This window comes from Toxorhynchites rutilus, chromosome 2 (assembly GCF_029784135.1).
Source record: "Toxorhynchites rutilus septentrionalis strain SRP chromosome 2, ASM2978413v1, whole genome shotgun sequence".
Classification (NCBI taxonomy): Eukaryota; Metazoa; Arthropoda; class Insecta; order Diptera; family Culicidae; genus Toxorhynchites; species Toxorhynchites rutilus.
Genome location: NC_073745.1, coordinates 233414180 through 233436792, shown reverse-complemented (window position 1 = coordinate 233436792; position 22613 = coordinate 233414180). Strand labels below are relative to the sequence as shown.

The following is a 22613-nucleotide window of genomic DNA, read 5'->3' as shown; positions in this document are numbered from 1 at the left end:
TCAACAACATTCGAAGAATAGGTAATTTTGAACAGAAAACATTTTATGTTGGTATAATAAAAATATTGTGCATCATTTTCATGGTGTGCTCTCTTTTCAATCGTCCTCAAAAAATCATGAAATGGCAAATTTATCAATATACTGAAATTCTTTTTCAGTACACCATATTTATTTCAAAATTATATTTAATGTAACTATTAAAATTGTGACATCATTTTTTTAATTATAAATGACTGTTCGTTTTGATTACAAGAAACAAATATTCTCTCGATTAATCGAATACTGAAAGACAATTAAAAATTTAAATTTAAAAATGACCCCACGATTAATCGAATAAACGAAAAATTTAGACATCTCTATTTGCAGTTAAATCCCTCTCCACAGTCCTCTGTATATTTATGCCGTTTCCCCTCGCGCACTTATTGACGACACGGTCACACCTTTATTGCACATATCTTGGTCATGCCTACTCCCCCATTTCGTAATACGAAGCTCCAAGACGGGTCTATGGTACTAGGTGAGGCCGTTTCGTCGCTAAGTTGGTTAGGGGAGCGGTATATAAAAAGTACGGAAGAAAACAGAAGGGGATTTTTTTCCTTGAAGCGTGAAAGAGACAGACTGATCACGAGCGAGCTTGGGCACAAGCGTATTGTGTTTTGTTTACAAACAAAACACAGTAGACTTCCAAGATGGCTGAAGAGTGGTTTTAGCAAGTTGGCCCACCTTAGGATATACTTCTACGCGCCTTGACGAAGCTCAACGCCGTCAAGTACGAATGTCGCCACCAGATGTCGACGCTGTTTCTTTGCATCGCGGATTGCGTGAACTGTGTTTATAGAATAGTGGACAAAAGAGAGGGAAAAGAAATGAACTTTTTGTTTTCATTCTGCAGTGATATTTTGACGTCTTGCCCTACTGTGTCTTCGGTGTCTTCCAATTAACTCCTTTAAAGTATAACATATTTTTGTCACATACGCATTCGTTCGAATGTTACATTATTGATAAGCTTTGATTGTGATTAGCTCTATTTTTATCGAGTGCTTCGAACTGGAAATCATGCACTGTAATCAAGGAAAATCATCCATGGATTAGTGAGCTGATATTGTTGCGGTGGGGCTTGTGGATGGTTTCACGGCACGGTGTGTAACTCAGTGGGAGAAAGATTTCCGCATCCGTAACATATTTCCCAAAATTTGAATTTACGTGCTCAGAAAGAAATTGTAAGTCACTGTTTACTTGTGTGAATTAACCAGGATAAATTAATTTTGTAAATGCAAATTACTAACCGAAGACAATTAACAGGCAATGTAATTTCAAATTACCTAATTAATGCATTAGACCTCACTCACACGATATGCATTGACCTCAGTAACTAATGGTGGATTTCACTGATAATGATCTTTGAAGTTTTATTTCGCGACGTTCACGGCTTAGTTTCTTTTTAGACTAAGGGAATTTTTTCAAACAACTAGATATATGCTCAAAATAAATTCTAATCTCAATCTAAAACAAGTACAAATGAGTGTGACGCAGAAATACTACGAGCAAAATGAGAAGTTCCTTCAAGGAACATGTACCTCGATGAGGCACAAGGAGAATGATGGATCTTGTTCTTTATATGATTAACAAGTTTAAGAGGCAGAATGTTGTTTCCGTTATTGGTTCCGTTGAGGCCGAAGAGGGCTGTACAGCTGGAGTCGCGACAGAACAGCAAAGCAGTCCAAACATCCCGACATAATTTCATGAATAGTCTTTGTTGTAATATCCACGTATCACTGCTCGAGAGTAGCTATGCTAACTAACTGACAAAGTTCATCATAAGGCGGCAAAGCATCATAATTTCTCCAAGGCAGCATTTTTTTTATCCTTTCGAGACGTTGTATGCAAAAGTCATTGAGGATTTCAAGCAACACAGTTTGTCTCAACAATGGAGCGAACTAAAGAGCAATGGATAGCCGTAAAGTGCCAGGATCACAGATTTCTCTACCGATTCGAAAAATGGTTCCAAGATGACGATACTTCTTCTCCTTCTTCAATGGCACTAACGTTCCTAGAGGAACTTCGCCGTCTCAACGTAGTATTACTTGCGTCATTTTTATAAGTACTTAGTTAAGATTTCTATGCCAAATAACACGCCTTGAATGCATTCTGAGTGGCAAGCTCTAGAATACGCGTGATCACAGTGCAAGTCGGAGGAAATTTCTTTGACGAAAAATTCCCCCGACCAGAACGGGAATCGAACCCGAACACCCGGCATGTTAGTTATGACGCTAACCACTCGGCCACGGGTGCACAAGATACGCTAGGTTCTTATATGGTACATGGTTAGATTTCATCTTATTTGGAAATTAGGAAATTACGGGTAAGGTTTACGTGTACAATGCAGAGGTGGGAAAGGATTCTACGATGTTTTGGAACGGGGTTGTTAGGCCAATCAGATGTAACCGGTTTGATTCGCAGTGGGACCCTTTCAAGTCCCAGGAATACCTTATGGCATTTTTGGTTCAACGGATAGAAGACACAGCAACCGCCTCAATCTCACAATTCCGACCCAAACCTTATATTCTGTCCTGGGCCTGGAATCGAGCAGAAAGAGACATTTCTCTCTAATGCGATAATCTCAGTAAAAAGAAGCCAAGTGTGTTTGGTGGAAGCGGATTGCAACTCTTGTAGACAGCTTGCTGAATCGCTGAATATAATCACTAATTTTCCAGGCAGGGTATGATGAAGAGCGGAGACTTCCAAGAGAGTGGTGGTATTTGGTGATTAAAGTATTCGCACTGAAAAAAAATGAGTGGGTTATATCTATGATATTACCGCAAGGTTGACGTGGGACTACCTTAGCTTAGTAATCATTTGTTTGTATTGATTAAATTTTTGATTGAATGGAAAAATTTCCGAATTCAATATATTTGCGTTGTGAGAAACAAATTGAACAAATGCAATGTCTCTAGTGTCTGCACGATCTTACCAGGTACCTAAGTTTAGAAGACCGTGTTAGGGAAACGCATTCTAGTCTGCACAAAGGTAAGCGAGTAAAAAAGTACTCGCAGTTTACATGTATTTTCAATGCCGATTTCCCCAGATACCTTGGTTTAGAAGTCTTTATAGGTAATCAGATTTCAGTCGGAACAAAAATACTCCCGACCTGCATGAATTTGCAATCCCAATTTTCCTAGACACCTTGGTTTTGAAGCCTGAGTTGAGGAAACATATTTTAGTCGGAACAAAAATGCCCTCGACTTGCATGTATTTGCAATGCCAATTTCCCCTCGCTCCATGGATTAGAAGTCTGTGTTAGGGAAACACATTTCAGTCGGAACGAAAATGCCCCCGATTGCATGAATTCGCAATGCAAATTTTCCCAAGCTCCATGGACTTGAAGTCTGTGTTAAGGAAACACATTTCAGTTGGAACAAAAATACCCTCGACTTGCATGTATTTGCAATGCCAACTTCCCCACGCTCCTTGGATTTGAAGTCTGTGCTAGGGAAACACATTTCGGTGAGAACAAAAGCTCCCCCTACTTTCATGTATTTGCAATTCTGATTTCCCCAAGGCTGCTTGGTTTTGAAGTTTGTGTTGGGGAAACCGTGAAGCGGGCCAATCAAAACGAGGCAGTAAGGGCGTTTAGATAACGCTTAACATTTTACAGTTATTTAATTATTTACCAAATGGAAAATAACACTTTATTAATTGCGATAGATGCGTAGAAATATTCCCTATCAATTGATGCAAACATCTTTCCGATTCAGTAGAAAATGTTCGAGTTTTAAGCATTCGAAATCTTGCATTTTTTCCTGCATGTTCAGTGTTTATGTTTTAATTTTACCCCCCTTATATTCCGGTTAGACGTAGTCCCACGTCAAAAATAAGGATCAAGAAGAACAGGTATTTGTACATACACTGGTAATTCCGTAGCCAACCGTTGCCGTTTGCAACATTTTGTCCCCACACAGACTGTCAAGCTGCCGACCTAGACTAGCACTTCGGGTCTTGGTCCCTGTCCGTGGTAAAGCCTAATGGAGTTTGCACGGGGAAAATACCGTGTACAGGAGTAGCGTTAGGACTGCCAAGCACATCAGGATCAACGCCAGTAAGATCATGATTACGACATACTGGTTACGACATGGAAAAGGACACGATACGGAAACGATTTCAACTCGACGCTAAAGGGTGACAGTTGTGCTATCCTGTTCCCTGAGTAAGGAAGAGTGACACCATCCTGAAACGGCGTGTGGGTTAATAGTGCGGTTGTCCCCGTCTCGGTTATAACTTGGCAAGTCTTCGGGTGAGTTCGATGTTCGTCTAGGCTCAGGCACTAGGTACTAGGCACCAGATGTCACATTCCTAACTTGCGCTGATCCGGCTTTGAACACGGTCCCCATGAAGGACCGTGTCAACCCGTGCATGGCCTCACTGCTTGCATAGATAACCAAGGGATCACTAAAAGCGACTATGTACAAAGAGCGGAGATAGCGGCCCGAAGTTGGGCCCATGGGACCATGAATACGAACGATAAATTCAACAGACGAAACGACGATAATGACAACACCAATTGGAGAGGTGAACGTGTTCACAAGAAGCGATGAGCTCCACAGATCACCAGCGCGGACGACCACAGCGAGATCTGTAAATAACACTCCCCTAGGGCAGCAACAAGAACCACAAGGAGAGATTGCTCCAATGTTTACTGAGAAATCCATCAACATCACTTCCTCTGAAGGACTGCAGCCTGGAAAGTCAAGCCTGAAGGAGGTAAAAAGGAGAGTAAACGAACTCTATGAGTTCATAAAAGACAAAAACCATGTCCATACGAAGATTAAGCACTTACTGACGAGCGTCAAATTGGCCGTTAAGGCTGCTGACCGCGAGCAGAAGGAGTTGACCACGCGAGCCGAAGTTGCGGAAAGGGCACTAGTCGAGGCTAATGACAAACGTATCATTGAGGTACAGGAGACGACGAAGGGAATTAGGAACCCTCGATCGGATAAAAGGAAGAGGGATGCTCCTGGAGACGAAGAAGACTTGAAGAAGGCAAAAAATAATAACCCGGTCAGCACGAAAGAAGGCGAAGGCAGCGGGTGGCACACTGTCCAAAACCAGACGGAGAAACGAAAGAAGAGAGAAGAGAAGAAAGTGGTGCAGGTGAAGAAAGCCCCTAGGCCCCGAAGCGAGCGAAATAAAGGTGATGCCCTGATCGTCGAGGTGAATGGAGGAGTGACTTATGCATCACTCCTACGGAAAGTGCGAGACGATCCGGAGTTGAAGGAACTGGAAGCGAATGTGGTAAAAAACAGGCGCACCCAGAAATGAGAGATGCAGTTCGAGCTTAAGAAGGATCCGACGATTAAGATCTCAGCTTTCAAGGAACTTGTCGAGAAGTCGCTCGGAGAGGAAGCGAACGTGAGAGCCCTATCTCAGGAATTAGTGGTCGAGTGCAGGTATCTGGACGAAATCGCTACAGACGAGGAGTTGAGGTGTGAATTACTGGCACAGTGTAAGCTGGGTGATATTCCGATGACGATTCGCATGAGGAAGGCGTACGGTGGCACGCAGTCTGCGTCGATAGGTAGCAGACGGTAGCAGCAAACAGAATGATACTGACGACCAAAATAAAAGTCGGTTGGTAGGTGTGCCCGCTGAAGATTGTGCCTTGGGTGACCAAGCGGATGGAGAGATGCTTCGAGAGCATGGGCTTTGGACATCAGACAAGAAACTGCACAGGCCCCGATAAGTCTGACCTGTGCAGGAAATGCGACGAGAATGGGCATGTTGCGAGAGACTGCACGAAGCAATCGAGATACCCGCTCTGCAAATCAGTGGACGGTAGCGACCATGCGTCAGGAGGGTTCAGGTGTCCCTCATACAAGAAGGCGTTGGCAGATTCGCAGTGATGGAGGTAATCCAGATAAACCTCAACCATTGCAACACAGCTCAGCAACTGTTGTGGCAGTCAACAACAGGATAAAGATGCGATGTTGCAATCGTAGCTGAATCGTATCGACTACCTCGCGATAATGGAAATTGGGTGATTAGAGATGACTGCAATACAGGTGATAGGCAGATATCCTATCCAGGAAATGGTTGGAGGCTCATATGAAGGTTTCGTTATCGCCAAAATTAATGAAATCTTCATGTGCAGTTGCTATATACCCCCAAGATGGACAAACAAGCAGTTCGACCATATGCTAGACGCAATGACCGCGGAATTCATCGGTAGGAAACCGATCGTCATTGGAGGGGAGTTCAACGCTTGGGCGGTGGAAATGAGACAGAGCAAATCGAACTGTTTCAAGGAGCTATGCCGACATGCAGACGTCAACCCATGGGGCGATGCTTACTGATTTGTTTAAGCATGAGTTTTGGTAACTTGCTGATCTGTTTTCTATCGTGACTAACTGAGGGTGATAAAATAACTAAGACAGATTATTGAGTTTGATAAATCTCCCATGGAAGGTAATATACTATAATATATTAGCTTACTTGCAAAAAAAATCTACGCCCTTGCGAGCGGCCTTCCGGAAGTCAACCGGAACATTCGCCATGGCGGACGAAAACATGCGTGTAGGCAGTTCTTTCTTCGTTTTATTTATCAATTCCTTCTCAGTTTTCACGACAAAATTGTTGGAGTAGATCTTACGCTTCAGGTTTGCCCAGAAATTCTCGATGGGACGCAGCTGAGAGACGTTGGGCGGGTTCGCCGACTTGGGTATCACAGCGATACCATTCAGACGCTCCATCTCTAACGATCGCTTCGAGTAATTGGCCGACGCCAGATCCGGCCAGAACACCGCGTCTTCGCCCTTATGGTATTTCTTGATAAACGACGCAACTTCCGGCAGGCACTTCGTACTATAAATTTCCCCATTCACAGTCAGTCCGGAGTTGAAGAAAAGCTTTGGAGCTCACTTCCTTCGTGGGGAAGTAAAATACGAAGTGCCCTGCCAGTCGTTGGTTGCCATCGCTCAGGATCGTCGGCCGTCCGGAACCGGACTTTCTTTCGATGCTCTGATTGTTGTCCAATAGTGCCAAGATGTTGTAGATGCCGGAACGGGCGCATCCGGCGTCCACAAAGTGCCGCACGATGTCCGTTTTAGACGCTTCGGGGTACCGTTCTTTGAACGCGCACACTTTTGAATGGAGTAGCTTCACTGTTTTCACCATCACGGTTAGAGTTCGACTGATAGGGCTGTCAATTTTTTTCTGCTAACTCATGGATTACTATGATTGATGCAGCTAGTTTCGTCAGTGCATGTGAAGGTAAATCCACGAAAACTCGGAAATTTTTGTCCATTTTTTTAATGCAGAGGTTATTTTGTAGGAGTTGGGGTTTTTGGGGAAATTGTGAAGCTTGTTTCATCTGCCCATTCTACAATGGAATTGATAGCGGAATGATGTGATTGAAAGAGATGAGAGTAATATCATCTGCATACATCATAACATGAACATTAGGTGGAATATTAACGTACCATTCTTCTCTATTTGCTGAAAACACAACAAAACCTATCGTGTGACGATGGCAGTTTTTTTTCGAAGCAGCTGTTGATTATATGGCTTTGACGTTTTCGGCTGTGCAGCGATTTTTGATTTATTTTGACTTTTGCTTTCAAGCAGCCGTAGTAGCAGCAGCTTCCTTCTTGCTGGTTGCCTTCTTCACAGCGGCAAGTTTTAAATTTTGACGTAGTCCGTTTTACATTAAGGGTGCCAAATCAGAAAACAGGTCACGTTTTTATGAAATAAAGTTAACGTTAGTAACTACTTTTGCTGCGAACGGATTTTAACGATCTGTGTACCAATCGAATTGGATATTTTCTAAGGTTTGTTTGATATGCTATACATTACAATTCCATAGTCATAATTGATGAAAATTGGAAGCACTCCCATGTCCCCATACATATGTTCTGTCTATTTGTGTGCTTTCCGGAACAGAGCTGTCAATAACGGGCAACATTCAGCCGCTAGAATAGAAACAACGAAGAGGGATAGCGAAAAGAGAATATTTGGGAAGAAAACTCCACCCTCGCATAGTGAGTAAACTGTTGCTGGTATTACATCTCCTCTGAGGAAAATTCTCAGAATCTTTTTGAGCCCGAAACAACAAAGGTTATTCTGCTCGTTTTGTGTTTTATGTTTTCCCTCGAGCTGTGAACGTTAGCGAATATTCCACATGATGTGTGTTTCGATGTTTCATTTTAATCGCTACAGCTGTGTGCATCTGTTAGACGCATGTTTGATGCTTGTTGAATGGCGATGTACGGAAGATGTCTCGTTAAATATTCATTATATCAATGCATGCATACAAGAAAGCGACATATGACTAATTAGTGTATTGTTCTCGCAAAGGCAAGAAAGAATCGTTGCTTCTCGAAATGATTCTACAAAACCACGCGAACCGTTAAAACTCTTCAAGGTCTCCGGAATTTTTTACTAAAGAGTTATTTATGGAATTTCGACGTATTCGCAAATAATATCCGAAATGATTTGAAAAAATTAAAAAATTTAAAAAAAAATTGCGTAGTCCTACATCATAAGCGGTCGTGTCTCGGATACAAACCCTCGAATTTTTTTTGCAGCATCACCGGTAGCAGCGGAAAATTAATTGCCAGTAACGATGATTTTTTTTGGATTCTTCTCGGCGAATGTTTTCTATGTCCTGCCCTTATTTCCGGAAACGGTGGCCTTTTCGATGCTGGCGCTTTCTTGGTCGCCCTCTTAGCGATACCATTCTTCTCTCTGGTGGATTCCTTTTTGGTTTTAGGGGGAAGCTCTCTTTCTCGAATTTACACCCCAGTATAGAAATAAGAGACGTGGTCCGACGTCAACATAATTAATTTTTTTTACAGATTCCAATGCTTCCCCTTGGTTTACCGTGACTGGTTCGCGCAGACATAAGGGTGATCACAACAAAAGCGAGCTGGCTCCTCTCTTAGCGTAAATCTTATGTCATTTTTACAAATTTCTCCCGTCCTTCGTATGAACAATTTTATCGCTTAAGGGGGCATTCTTGTGTATTGGCACGATTTTCGGATGTTTTTTCGAGCAACGAAAAAAAAACAAAAATATTTTTACTGTACATTATATCATTATTTGTTTATCTATCATTGAACAATAAAATAAAAAGTTAACGAAAAAAAAGTTAATATAGCCCTTTTGGTTATCTGAAACCGGTCGTTCGGAGGTAAAAATGCTGTCAACAACTCTTTTCTACGTTTGCCGATTTTTTAAAAATAATTTAATTAAAAAAATAGTTTTTGGGATAGAGAGATGCATACAGATTATATTAGGCTGTCAAAAAAGTCCTGCGGTATTTTTTTTTAATTTTCATTTGTTCATAAAATTAGTTACAATCATCTGTTTTAAGTCAAATATGCGCCGTTTTGTTCGATGACTTGTTCCCAACGAGATGCCAACTTCATAATACCCCTGTTATAGAAGCTCGCTTCCTTATTGGCAAAAAACTCGGATAGCCAATTTTCACAGGCCTCTTTTGTGGCTAACTTCTGACTACCTAGCTCGTTCGCCATGGACAAAAACAGGTGGTAGTCACTTGGTGCAAGGTCCGGACTATACGGCGGATGCAAAAGAACCTCCCATCCGAGCTCCCGGAGCTTCTGGCGCGTCACCAAAGAAGTGTGTGGCCTAGCGTTGTTCTGATGGAAGACAATGCGGCCTCTGTTTATCAAAGATGGCCTCTTCTTCATGAGTGCTGCCTTCAAGCGGTCCAGTTGTTGGCAGTACAGGTACGAATTGAGCGTTTGGCCATATGGAAGCAGCTCATAATAGATTATTCCTTGACAATCACACCAAACACACAGCAGAACCTTCCTGACCGTTAATGAGGGCTTGGCCACCGTCTGAGCCGCTTCAGCGGGCTTCGACCACGACCGTTTGCGCTTCACGTTGTCGTAAGTGACCCACTTTTCATCGCCAGTCACCATCCGCTTCAGAAACGGGTCGATTTTGTTGCGATTCAGCAGAGATTCACATGCGTCGATACGGTCAAAGATGTTTTTTTGCGTCAACGTGTGTGGCACCCATACATCGAGCTTCTTTGAGAATCCAAGCTTCTTCAAATGGTTATTATCGGTTTGATGACTTATCCCCAGCTCTTGGCCGATGCTACGGCTGCTACTATGCCGGTCTTTCTCGGCTAATTCAGCGATTTTGTCGCAATTTTCGACGACAGGCCTTCCGGAGCGTGGCGCATCTTCGACGACCTCTACACCAGAACGAAAACGTTGAAACCATCGTTGTGCGGTGGAAATGGAAACTGTATCGGGTCCATAAACTGCACAAATTTTATTGGCAGCTTGAGATGCATTTTTGCCTTCGTCATAGTAGTACTGTAAAATATGTCGGATTTACTCTTTATTTTGCTCCATATTTGCGACACTATAACTCACGAACGACTTAACCAAACAAAACACTGTCAAGGACTATATTATAGCGCGCAAAAATACCTTTCCAACAAGCTATAGTATGACTCGATACAATTAATACAACTAGAACTACGCGCTTACAACGACACCTCGCGGAAATACCGCAGGACTTTTTTGACAGCCTAATATTTATATAAACTCGATATAAATCGGTTCAGTAGGAATTGAAATATCGTGTACTCCAATTCAGAAAAAACAGGAAGTGTTTTTTTTTGTCTCCATTATAGTGACTTTCAACACAGTTCGGCTGGTTCGTTACTATAGGTATAGATGTTATCACTACGCCAGATCGCCTCCACAAACAGGTTATATCTGTGGTATAACCGCAAGGGTGACGTACGACTATCGCTGATTTAGTGATCATTTGTTTTTAGTTGCATCTGAATCAATTCTGATTGAATGAATAAATGAATATTTGGGGGACTTCCAAAACGATAGCGTTACGTTGAAGGCACAATATTCAGCAAAAGAAGCAATCACACGAAAGTTGTATAATACATAATACATTGCATTCGTCTTCGTGAAGTCGAGGCCGCCGGTTGTATTTTCTCCCGTCTGGTGATACCGTTATCTTGTGATACTGTTGTGATACCGTTACTTTCGCTGCTGGTGAAATAATTGTTTCACCCAAACGGGATTTTTGGACAGCAATAGTGTGAAGCAAACAAAGCGGAAGGAAGAAGACCTGCATCGCGGGCGCTGTGTGCTGGCGTGTTTATCGCCATATCATCGTCATCGAAATCATCATCGCACTGTGGAGCCATACACCGTTGCAGCTGTGCTGTACGATCGACACGCGGTTCGCTGGGAACCATTCTAATTCAACCGCACGGGTGTGCGATATAAGTATAATTTTTATTAGATTAAGGTTTTTAGTTTAAGAAATAATCAGAAAAAAAGATTGAGAAATCACTGAAAAACCGTACATCTGCCACTTTATATGGCAGAATGCGGAGAACCCGTTGACATGGAGATTGAATCCACTGTCTATCCCTCCACATCTACGGGAGGTGGGAAGTCGCTTAAACGCGTTCCCCCTTCAGAAGAAGTCTTTTCGGGGGAGGAATTAACCCACCTAAACAAGCCCCCCTCAAGAAAATTTGCAAACCTCTCCTCTTCACCCCCTCAGTCTCCTGCTACCGTTCCTCCTCTCGCTCCCGTTCTCGCTCTCCTTCTCGCTCCCACTCCCGTTCTCGCTCCCCCTCACGCTCCCGCTCCCACTGAACTCCCGATCACGCCACCCAACCCTGCTGTTTCCGCTTCCGCTCAACAATCGACCCCACTTTCCTCTCCTGTTGTGTCTCCACCCCGTGTCAAGGTTTATCCAGAAAATGCAACTGGAACTGGCCCATGGGTTGTTTTCTTCCGACCTAAACCTAAAGGAAAATCTCTGAATGTCATTCAGATCATGAAAGATTTGACAAAAAATTATTCCTCCGTGGTCGAAATTTCCAAGGTTCGCCCGAACAAACTGCGTGTTGTCGTGGCTGATCGGAAGCAAGCTAACGAGATTGTTGTCGACAAGCGGTTCATTTTAGAATATCGCGCATACGTGCCCTGCCATAACGTAGAAATTGCGGGAGTGATTACAGAAACGGGTCTGACGTGTGAATTTATTAAAAAAGGAAATGGAAAGTTCAAGAAGCTCCCCTCGATGGAAGTCGAGATCTTGGACTGTCGCCAATTAGGCAAAGTCTCCCAGGAAGGGGGAGAAACTAAATTCACGCCGTCCGACTCGTTTCGAGTAACTTTTGCTGGTTCCGCTCTCCCTGACTACGTTATGGTGGACAAATTGAGACTGCCGGTGCGACTCTTTGTGCCAAAGCCCATGACTTGCAACAAATGCAAGTCAGTTGGTCACACTTCAGATTATTGTGCCAACAAGGAGCGCTGTGCAACTTGCGGAGAGCAACATGTGGGGGAATCCTGCAGTGCGACTGAGCATAAATGTCCATATTGCGGGGGAACTCCACACGCGCTCTCAGCTTGTGAAACTTATAAGAGTCGCTGGGAGAAACAGAAGCGCTCTTTAAAGGAACGCTCGAAGCGCACATTTGCGGAAATTTTAAAGGGCGCTTCTCCACTGACTCAACAACAACAACAACCAATCTCAACACACAATACTTTTTCCTCGTTGCCAGTTGATGAAATGGAAGCGGACACAGCTAGCGGGGACACACCGTTTATTTCCAAAGGGAATCCCCGGCGCAAGAATGTGACCACTCCCAAAGTTCAAGAACAAGTCCCCCCGGTGATACCCCCTGTTAGCTTGCCTAAAAAATCGAGTGCCGCGGACAAGCAAAATCAGGTTCCTCCGGGCTTCCGTGGGATTAGTTCACCTTCGAACGACCCAGCACTCGAGGGAACATCAAAAACCCCAACTGTCCCTATTTTTTCGTCCAGTTCAACTTCCCAATCGGGATTTATAAAGTTGTCTGACCTTCTGGATCAAATCTTCAAGTGTTTTAATGTTTCCGACTCCATCAGAACCATTGTCATCTCAATGCTTCCAGTATTAAAGACAATTTTGCAACAATTGATGCAAACATGGCCCCTCCTTGCAATGATTATCTCTCTTGATGTCTAATTCAAATAGAGAGGTCGGAGATATCACTGTTTTACAGTGGAATTGTCGTAGTCTTATCCCTAAATTGGATACATTCAAATTTTTAATTCATAAGTTCAATTGTGATGTTTTTGCTCTGTCCGAAACTTGGCTTTCTTCGCGAGATGATCTCTCTTTCCATGATTTCAATATTATACGCTTGGACCGTGATGACAGATACGGAGGGGTGCTATTGGGGATCAATAAGTGCCACTCATTTTTTCGAATTGACCTTCCACCTATTGGAGGGATTGAAGCTGTTGCTTGTCATGCAAACATCAGAGGAAAAGACCTCTGTATTGTCAGCTTGTATTGGCCTCCGAGAGCTGCGGTTAGCCGCAAGCAACTTGTTGACATGTGCTCACTCCTTCCTGAGCCACGATTGATCTTGGGAGACTTCAACTCTCACGGAACTGCCTGGGGGGAACAGTACGACGACTATCGTTCATCGTTGATATATGACCTTTGTAACAGCTTCAATATGACCGTTTTGAATACTGGGGAAACAACACGTGTTCCTAAACCTCCTGCTAACCCAAGTGCTCTTGACCTCTCGCTTTGCTCGAATTCACTATCGTTAGATTGCAAGTGGAATGTAATCCAGAACCCCAACGGTAGTGATCACTTGCCAATCAAAATTTCCATCACCATTGGGTCGAATTCTTCTGAATCTATAAACATGGCATATGACCTCACAAGACACATTGACTGGAAAAAATATGCGGACTCGATTGCTCTAGCCATCAATTCCAGAGATGGTTTACCTCCATTGGAGGAGTATAACTTCCTTTCTCGTTTGATCTATGACAGCGCAGTTCGCGCTCAAACGAAACCCATTCCAGGTTCCACCATTTCCCGAAGGCCTCCCAATCTATGGTGGGATAGCCAATGTTCCAAGCTTTATATAGAAAAATCGAATGCATTTAAAGCTTTTCGAAAACGTGGAACTCCTGAAAATTTTCAAACGTATTTAGCCCTTGAGAATCAGTTCAAAAATTTGATCAAAGGGAAAAAACGTGCTTATTGGCGAAATTTCGTGGGAGGTTTGTCACGAGAAACGTCAATGAAAAAATTATGGAAAGTGGCTCGAAACATGAGAAATCGCTCTTCAACGAATGAAAGCGAAGAATATTCACATCGATGGATTTTTTATTTTGCACGAAAGGTTTGTCCCGATTCCGCTCCCGTGCAAAAAATTGTTCGAAATATACCACAAGATAGGTGCGATCTTGATTATGAGTTTTCGATGGTAGAATTCTCTCATGCTCTCCTTTCATGTAACAATTCTGCTCCGGGATCGGATCGAATTAAGTTCAACTTGTTGAAAAACCTCCCTGATGTGGCGAAACATCGCTTGTTGAATTTATTCAATCGGTTTCTGGAACATAATATTGTTCCAGATGATTGGAGACAAGTACGAGTTATAGCTATTCAAAAACCCGGAAAACCCGCGTCCGACTTCAATTCGTACCGCCCAATAGCAATGCTGTCTTGTATACGGAAATTGTTGGAGAAAATGATCTTGTTTCGCCTTGATCGATGGGTTGAAACGAATGGCCTACTCTCAGATACACAATATGGGTTCCGCAGGGGCAAGGGGACAAATGATTGTCTTGCGTTGCTTTCTTCAGAAATTCAAATGGCTTACGCTGAAAAAAAACAAATGGCTTCAGTATTCTTGGACATAAAGGGGGCCTTTGATTCAGTTTCAATAGAGGTCCTGTCAGACAAATTATACTCTCGGGGTCTGCCGCCTCTATTGAATAATATGTTATATAACTTGCTTTGTGAGAAACATTTGAATTTTTCTCACGGGGATTCGACAGTAAGTCGGGTCTCCTACATGGGACTCCCCCAGGGCTCATGTTTAAGCCCCCTTTTGTACAACATCTATGTAAGCGACATCGACAATTGCCTTACACAAAATTGCAGCCTAAGACAACTTGCAGTTGATGGAGTGGTGTCTGTCGTAGGATCAAACGAATCCGACCTGCAAGGACCCTTACAAGATACTTTGAACAATTTTTCAACCTGGGCCATTGGGCTAGGGATCGAATTCTCCACGGAGAAAACAGAGATGGTGGTTTTTTCTAGGAAGCATAGACCAGCAAAACCAAAGCTTCAACTTTTGGGTAAACCAATCACTCATGCTATGTCATTCAAGTATCTTGGGGTCTGGTTCGACTCCAAATGTACTTGGGGGGCCCATATTAGGTATCTGAGTAAAAAATGTCAACAAAGAATAAACTTTCTCCGTACAATTACCGGCACCTGGTGGGGAGCCCATCCCGAAGATCTTATTATGTTGTATCGAACAACTATTCTCTCAGTGATGGAGTATGGCAGTTTCTGTTTTCAATCAGCTGCCAAAACACACCTCATTAAACTCGAGCGAATTCAGTATCTTTGTCTCCGTATTGCGTTGGGATGTATGCCCTCAACGCATACCATGAGTCTCGAGGTTTTGGCAGGCGTACTCCCACTAAAAGATCGCTTCAATTTATTATCTCTTCGGTTCCTCATCCGGTGTAAGGTTATGAACCCATTGGTGATCGGAAATTTTGAGCAGCTGATCGAGCTAAATTTTCATTCTGGATTCATGAGCTCATATCATGAATTCGTCTCCATGCAGGTTGATCCTTCTTCGTATATTCCCAACCGTGTTTGTTTTCCTGACTACATCAATTCCTCTGTGCATTTTGATCTGTCCATGAAGCAGGATATCCATGGAATTCCAGATTATCATCGATCGGGGATCGTTCCTACGATTTTCGAAGCAAAGTATGGGCGTGTCAATTGTGATAATATGTACTTTACTGATGGGTCCTCTATGAATGAGTCCACAGGATTTGGAGTGTTCAACAATTTTTTTAGCACCTCACACAGTCTTCAGTATCCTTGCTCAGTGTATATTGCTGAATTGGCAGCAATACACTGGGCGCTGGACAGCGTCGCCTCACGACCTGTTGAACACTATTACATTGTAACGGATAGTCTGAGCTCTGTCGAAGCTATCCGTTCAGTGAGGCCGGAAAAGCACTCGCCGTACTTCCTTGAGAGAATACGAGAAATTTTGAGTGCTTTATCCAGACGCTGTTATGTCATTACCTTTGTCTGGGTCCCTTCACATTGCTCAATTCCGGGTAATGAGAGGGCTGACTCATTAGCAAAGGTAGGTGCAATTGAAGGCGATATTTATCAGCGTCAAATCGCCTTCAATGAATTTTATTCTTTAGTTCGTAAAAATACCATCGTTAACTGGCAACGCAAATGGAACGAAGATGAATTGGGCCGGTGGCTCCACTCAATTATCCCTAAGGTTAGCCTCAATCCGTGGTTCAAAAGTCTGGACTTGAGTCGGGACTTTATTCGCACCTTCTCCCGACTCATGTCCAATCACTGTTCGTTAGACGCGCTGCTTTTTCGTTTTAATCTTGCCGACAGCAATCTCTGCGGTTGTGGCCATGGTTACCACGACATCGAACACGTTGTTTGGTCGTGCGAGTTGTATCTTGTCGCCAGATCGAATTTAGAAAACTCCCTTCGGGCTGGAGGAAAGCAGTCCAATGTGCCGGTGAGAGATGTGTTGGCTCGGTTAGACCTTGATTACATGTCCCAAATATATGTTTTCCTTAAAGCTATCGATCTTCGAGTGTGATTGTTCATACATCCTTTTCCCCTCCTTTTCGTCCTTCGCGAGCTATCGGTTCCCTTCCTACTAACATTAGAATAAGTTAAATTGTAAACACATATTAAATGTAAGGATAGTTTTAAGAATTGAGTGTGAAGTGTCAGTGTGAATGAGAATGTGAATGTGAATGTGAATGTGAATGTGAATGTGAGTGCGAGTGTAAACACACATCTCCTTACATCCCATCCTTTTCCTAATGAAAATGTGTCACCCTTCTAAACTCGAGTCGACCGCGAGTAATCGGTTTCCTATTTCATTAACCATAGAATTAAGGAAACAACATGTTGATATATGCTAGTTGAAATATAGTTAAGAGTTTGGCTCCATTAAACTTATGTAACTGAGCCTGTAAAAATAATCGGATTAATAAAAAAAAAAAAAAAAATAATACATTGCTTGTATTGTGATATGATTTGTATTCCATTTCCAATAGACAAAATATCTGTTGCATCAAATCAGTCTACATAATTTTTGCGTTCACTCACCCTTTCTCACAACACCCATTTCTCGTTTGAAAAACTTTGATTTTAAACACCGGTATAGAAATGAAAGACGTAGTCCTACGTCAAAAACTGATTCCGAGAAAAACGCATTCGAATTTAATTGTTATGGCCATACTAGAAAAGATATGCATCACCAGAATGGCTATAACTCGGTAAATGATATGATTTTCGAAAAGTCATTTCTAGGGTTGTTGAGCGCCTAAACTTTAAGAATATGGCGAAATTTTTTTTTCTGTTTTCTGTAATTTCTGTAATAGAATACAGCTTTAACCATTTGAGTGCGAAGCAAATTTTGTGAGCATATGCCAAAAATGCGGATGAGTTAGGGTATATTTTGAAAAATACTAAAGAACGTAGATAACTGATTAAGTCACAAAAGTTGTTTTAACGAAAAAACACATGAAAAGTGGGGTTTATAAAATTTATTAACATTAACTTCCTTGTTTGTATATATATATATTTTTTAAATAATGTGAAAATTATATTTACAAAATTTCATTCACAATTATCGTTTGCTGCAAAAAGTGCATGGAGTCCTCTTTTACGAATATCCCCGAAACACGAAATCTTACGTTAAGAGTAGGGATAGTTAACCGGTTTTACCGGTAATGCCGGGTCATTTTTCATTATCGAATTACCAGTTATTTTACAATCTTCGCTTATTTTTCGTCGGCCTATTTCCGCCACTTTAGTGCCAATCACCGACATCAGGGAGGCGACTCCACCTGTTCCTACCTATCAGACTCAACAACTCATGAGCCGGGCCAACTTCTTTTACTTCCCCTCCGAAGGAAGACGTAACCAGAGATTTTTCGCCTCAGAAAATTCCAACGACGCCAGCTGGGATTGAACCCAGGCCGATCGGATTGTGAGGCTGTTACGCTAACCATACAACCACTGGCGCCGTCCGTTATTTTACAATCAATAACCGGTAATTTCGGTAATTCTCATTTTCACGCCATCAATAATATCTGCCTTTATGCCGCTTTGAAATATTACTCGAGATTCAAAATAAGACCGAAAAAACACAACTGACAGTGTTGCGTCAAATTCTACTACCTCCAAACTTCAGTTCAAAAATCGCTTATGGTATTGATTCTAGAGCTGGACCACAGAACAGGTGGGCATCAAGGGGAAATTAAATGACGATTGCAACAACCAAAGGTATCAACGTCCACTCCCAAGCTTAACGTCTATAAACGGATTGATAAAATCCCTCAGACAACAGTTTTCGTACAGAGGGCATCAGAGGCAAATACTTGACAATGGTATTCGATGCCCATCATTGGACTCTGAACGTGCGTTTTCCTCTTCTGGAAATTTCATTAATGAAATCTTATCTAGATTAGAAGACGACAAAATTAATATTATTTGTGTGATTAAGAATTGCTTTAACCAACAAACTAAGTAGTAAGAACTTGCAAAATGGTTTCTTGTAAACCAATCGTTATCAATAAAAAACTGTTTCTTCAAGAAAATGGTTCATTTTAAAGTTTTTTTTTATACCGGTTATTTACCGGTTTTATCGGTAATGAAATTTTCATTACCGAATAACCGGATATTGAAATTTTGGCACGGTAATGCAATCCCTAGTTAAGAGGTGCTAAGTCAAAAATATTAACTGCTTTTGGGTTAAGCGAGCAATTTGGTATTCCTACCGTCCTTTACACGGAGATAAGCTGATGCCTTAGGTTCATTGCACTCATTGCATATGATGCTATGAGTCAATCTATGCTGCCTGTTCATATTATATTTTTCCGATATATGATAAAGCGGGTTCTAACCGCACGCTCTATGGCTAGAAAATGAATCACGCTCTGAAATCGTGTTTAAAGATGGATTATTAGAGAATAGTGGACGTTGTGTAATTTACGGTAATTCGGATTTACGTTTTTTGCATCCCGAGAAGTTTTAGAAAGATAGGATTTTCGTCCATTACAATTTCATTCTGTTGTCAACACAGGTGATAACAACACATTAACACATTTTCAGAAATTGTAATAATTACCCAAAGCACGATTTCGACGACATGTTTGATTTATATCTTTCGTTTCAGAGTAACAATGCAGGTTCTCAGCAAACTAACTTCCGTTCCGGTCACCTGTACGGAATACGTCCACCCGTGGACCGAGTCGTGCAGTATAGCGTCGGCAGAATTCCTGCTGGTGGCCATCCAAGACAGCTTCCGACTTTATTCTGCTGTATACATGGTAATCCATTGTTGTAACCCGCGTCAAGATTTCTCCCCAACAAGATGTTTGCTCATCTTTTAGCTTTCGTTAGCGATGCGCGGTCGCGTCCCATCGTTCGAGGAACTGAAACGCACAATACGGGGACTGCTGCAATCCACTGCCTTCCTGACGATGTCCGCCTTCAGCTATTCTGCGTTCCTGTGTGCCCTTCGACAGCTCTTTGGTTCCTATAATTTTTATACGGCGGCGTACATTCCGGCCTATCTCGCAGCATTCTTTTCAATCATGGTGGAAAGACCGTCCCGGCGGGGTCTGCTCTGTCTGTATGTGTCGAACGTCGCGACCGAAACCGGTTGGAACATTCTCAAGTCCCGTGGCATGGTGAAATCGCTTCCATTTGGAGAGATTGTTATTTTTGGTCTCTCGACAGCGACCCTCCTGTACTTCTACCGGCTGAACCGGCAGAAGGATTACAAGGATTCTATGTTTGATGTGTTCCAATTTGCACTGGGGAAAAGTGAGGTTCTACACTCGGAGCAAAGTAATGAGAATCTTCCACAGAGACGATCCACCACAGGGAACACTCCGCGTGCTTCATCCTACAATTTTATTCAGATGGCAGTGAAGGTTTATTTGAACTTGATATCAAAAATTAAATCGCTCAGCAGGCATCATCTGTGTAGGCATAGATACAGTTGTGCCTACAGTATACTCTCCGGGGGCACCCGAATGTTTTCGATAGGATTAGGCATCCAGGTGATTATGAAGATTTTGTTCCAAACCAAAAGGGTGATCCGACGCCCGAAACTCTTCAAGCGAATATTTCTCAACAGGGGAATATTTAAGTTGGGATTATTCCTGGGATGCTTCACATCCCTGTACAAGGTTAGTAATTAACGGTGAATTGATTAGACTAAACCCATTTTTAATAATCTTCTGGTCCTCACAGCTATCTTCCTGTATGTTGCGGCACATTACAAACAGCGACAAGGCGGCGTATGCCATCCCGAGTGGGCTGCTGGCGAGCGTATCATTTGGCTTTTATGCTGATAATACAATCGCCTTGTATATAATGTGGAAAACACTTCAGGTACGCTAAATTCGAATCAATTAAATTGTGTTTTAGACCGACTATCATCCAGATGACCTACAATTGGGGCGTCGAAAAAGGATACGTACCAAAGATTCCTGGCTTCACCGTGTTTCTGTACTGCGCCAGCACTGCTTTGCTCTTCCATGCTGCCACCTTGGAGCCAATGAATTTGCGCCCGAGCTACTGGAAGTTTTTGTATTCGATATCAGGCGGGAGGTTGATTACGTACTTCTTTCGAGAGGTGATCGAAATAATGAAAGGGTACACTTACAATTTCAGGATTTGTGTCATGGATCGAAGTGGTTTCGACGTGTACGGCCTTAACACGAGCGGACAGATTCGCGATGTATCGGAACTTTTCAAAACTCCCGCAGTGGTGAAATTTAGGCTGTGAAAGGCTGAGAAAAGCAAGGTCGAAATGTACGAGACAGGAATCATGTGTTGCCTTGGAGCATGGAGGGGCTTCAGAATGTAATTTATGCCTTTTCGTGATGTGCTGCACAAAGTGTCCCAAATAATTAGTAGTAGTGTTAAGCGATAGAGAATTTAGGTAGCTTGAATGGTTGACTTACTTTCTTGAGAATATTGAAATATTTTACTGCATACATGGGAACTAAGTTGATTACATTATAAGGAAGAGTTCAAGGGTTTATTGTTTGTAAATAATTATTTGTTTTCTGGTACCATTGTTTATGCGATACTTTTGTATAAAAATGAATAATAAATGGATAACTGCCGTTTCTCTACAAGTTCGTCCACCTATACTTCACAACAAGAATACTTTCAGCATCTATAAATACTCTTCGAGTAAAGGGTGTTACGACCAAAACTTGGTCGACGTAAACTTAACGCATTTATTTTTATCGTGCATTTAAAAGCCTGTGTAGGGGTAGTGGGGGTAATGTGGTCACCTGCTTGTTTGGTAGTATAACTATTGACTATTGACGCCGTATTGATAGTCATCTTATGTTTGACGAATTTCATGACTTTTGAGTCACCCTGTACTACAGTGGAGCTGTCGCATGTCAAGATATAAAAAAAAACAAGAAACGCTCTCTTGGTAGCCATTCGACCGTACTTTTGTGCTTTTCGAATTTAAGGAATTTCAAGTGAAATTTAGTTTATTTGACCTGATGTTTGCGACAAATCAACAGTGAACAGATTTTTTTTTTCAATTTCAGCGATTATTTCGCATATTTCGCATTTCTTTGTTTAGGGGGCAAAGTGGTCAGTGGAGGATTATTGCTGACAATGTTCTGTTTTCAAAAGCTGATATACCTTATCACCTTTTGCTCATAAAGGGGTCCCTTTTGTGGTTTTGACCCAGGAAAAATATTCCACCCCAACCAAAACCAAGCCCCATTTTGAAAAACATTATGTGTTTCCTACTACGTTTTTGTACGTATGAGAAAATTTCAATTACGATTCTAGTTGAATAGGCCTAGCTCATTTCATACATGTACCTACTATTTCAATAAAGATTTAAACAAATTTGGCCAAGAAAACACGCATTAATCTATCTCTTCTAGCGTAATATGTGCGAGTGACCACTTTCCCCCACACAGGTGACCACTTTACTTCCTCATTAAAAATTGTTCGATTTTTCAACCTTCTCTATAATAACGAAAAATGTACTATTTTCAATTTTCATTATAAAAACCGCTTACTATCTTGAACTACAATATGTTGAGCTACAATATTCTTCGAAGAACGGGAATTTTAATGGTATGTGGATACATGAAATGGGCATGTTCCTTAGGGTGGCCACATTCCCCCCAGTTCCCCTACATCACATTGATGCATCTATGCTGATTTTCACATTTGATTTTCAATTACATTGCTGGCGCTTCGCAAAGATCTGAATTATATGCGCAAACAGCTAAAAAACGAGACGGATTGTCGATTTGAAGGTAAGTAGGGTTAAAAGTGACTCTAAATAGTGAAGATAAACAACATGAAGCGGTTAAAACACTGACCCTGGAAGCTGTAAACGACGATCATCAACTGATCAACATCATGACAGGGGTATTCTAGTCTATAATTTGGAAAAAACAACATTCGAGAAGTTTTTTATCTAACCATCTCTG

The 22613-nt window shown here is 42.1% G+C and overlaps 1 protein-coding gene across 1 annotated transcript; it reads left to right on the top strand.

The window, feature by feature from the left end:
* The first annotated feature begins 893 nt into the window (after nt 1-893).
* On the top strand, nt 894-21267 carry LOC129769946 (transmembrane protein 135-like). The gene is made up of 6 exons (XM_055772484.1): nt 894-1220; nt 19298-19451; nt 19515-20318; nt 20383-20523; nt 20576-20742; nt 20806-21267. Exons 2-6 carry the CDS (start codon nt 19305-19307, stop codon nt 20918-20920), a joined length of 1374 nt encoding a protein of 457 aa, XP_055628459.1. The 5' UTR covers nt 894-1220; nt 19298-19304; the 3' UTR covers nt 20921-21267.
* The last annotated feature ends 1346 nt before the right edge of the window (nt 21268-22613 follow it).

Excerpts from the sequence above, each read along its gene's own strand:
- LOC129769946 (XM_055772484.1), top strand. The coding sequence starts at position 19,305 with ATGCAGGTTCTCAGCAAACTAACTTCCGTTCCGGTCACCTGTACGGAA. Across the intron at positions 19,452-19,514 it reads TTTATTCTGCTGTATACATG|CTTTCGTTAGCGATGCGCGG; the intron begins GTAATCCATTGT and ends CTCATCTTTTAG. Across the intron at positions 20,319-20,382 it reads GCTTCACATCCCTGTACAAG|CTATCTTCCTGTATGTTGCG; the intron begins GTTAGTAATTAA and ends TGGTCCTCACAG.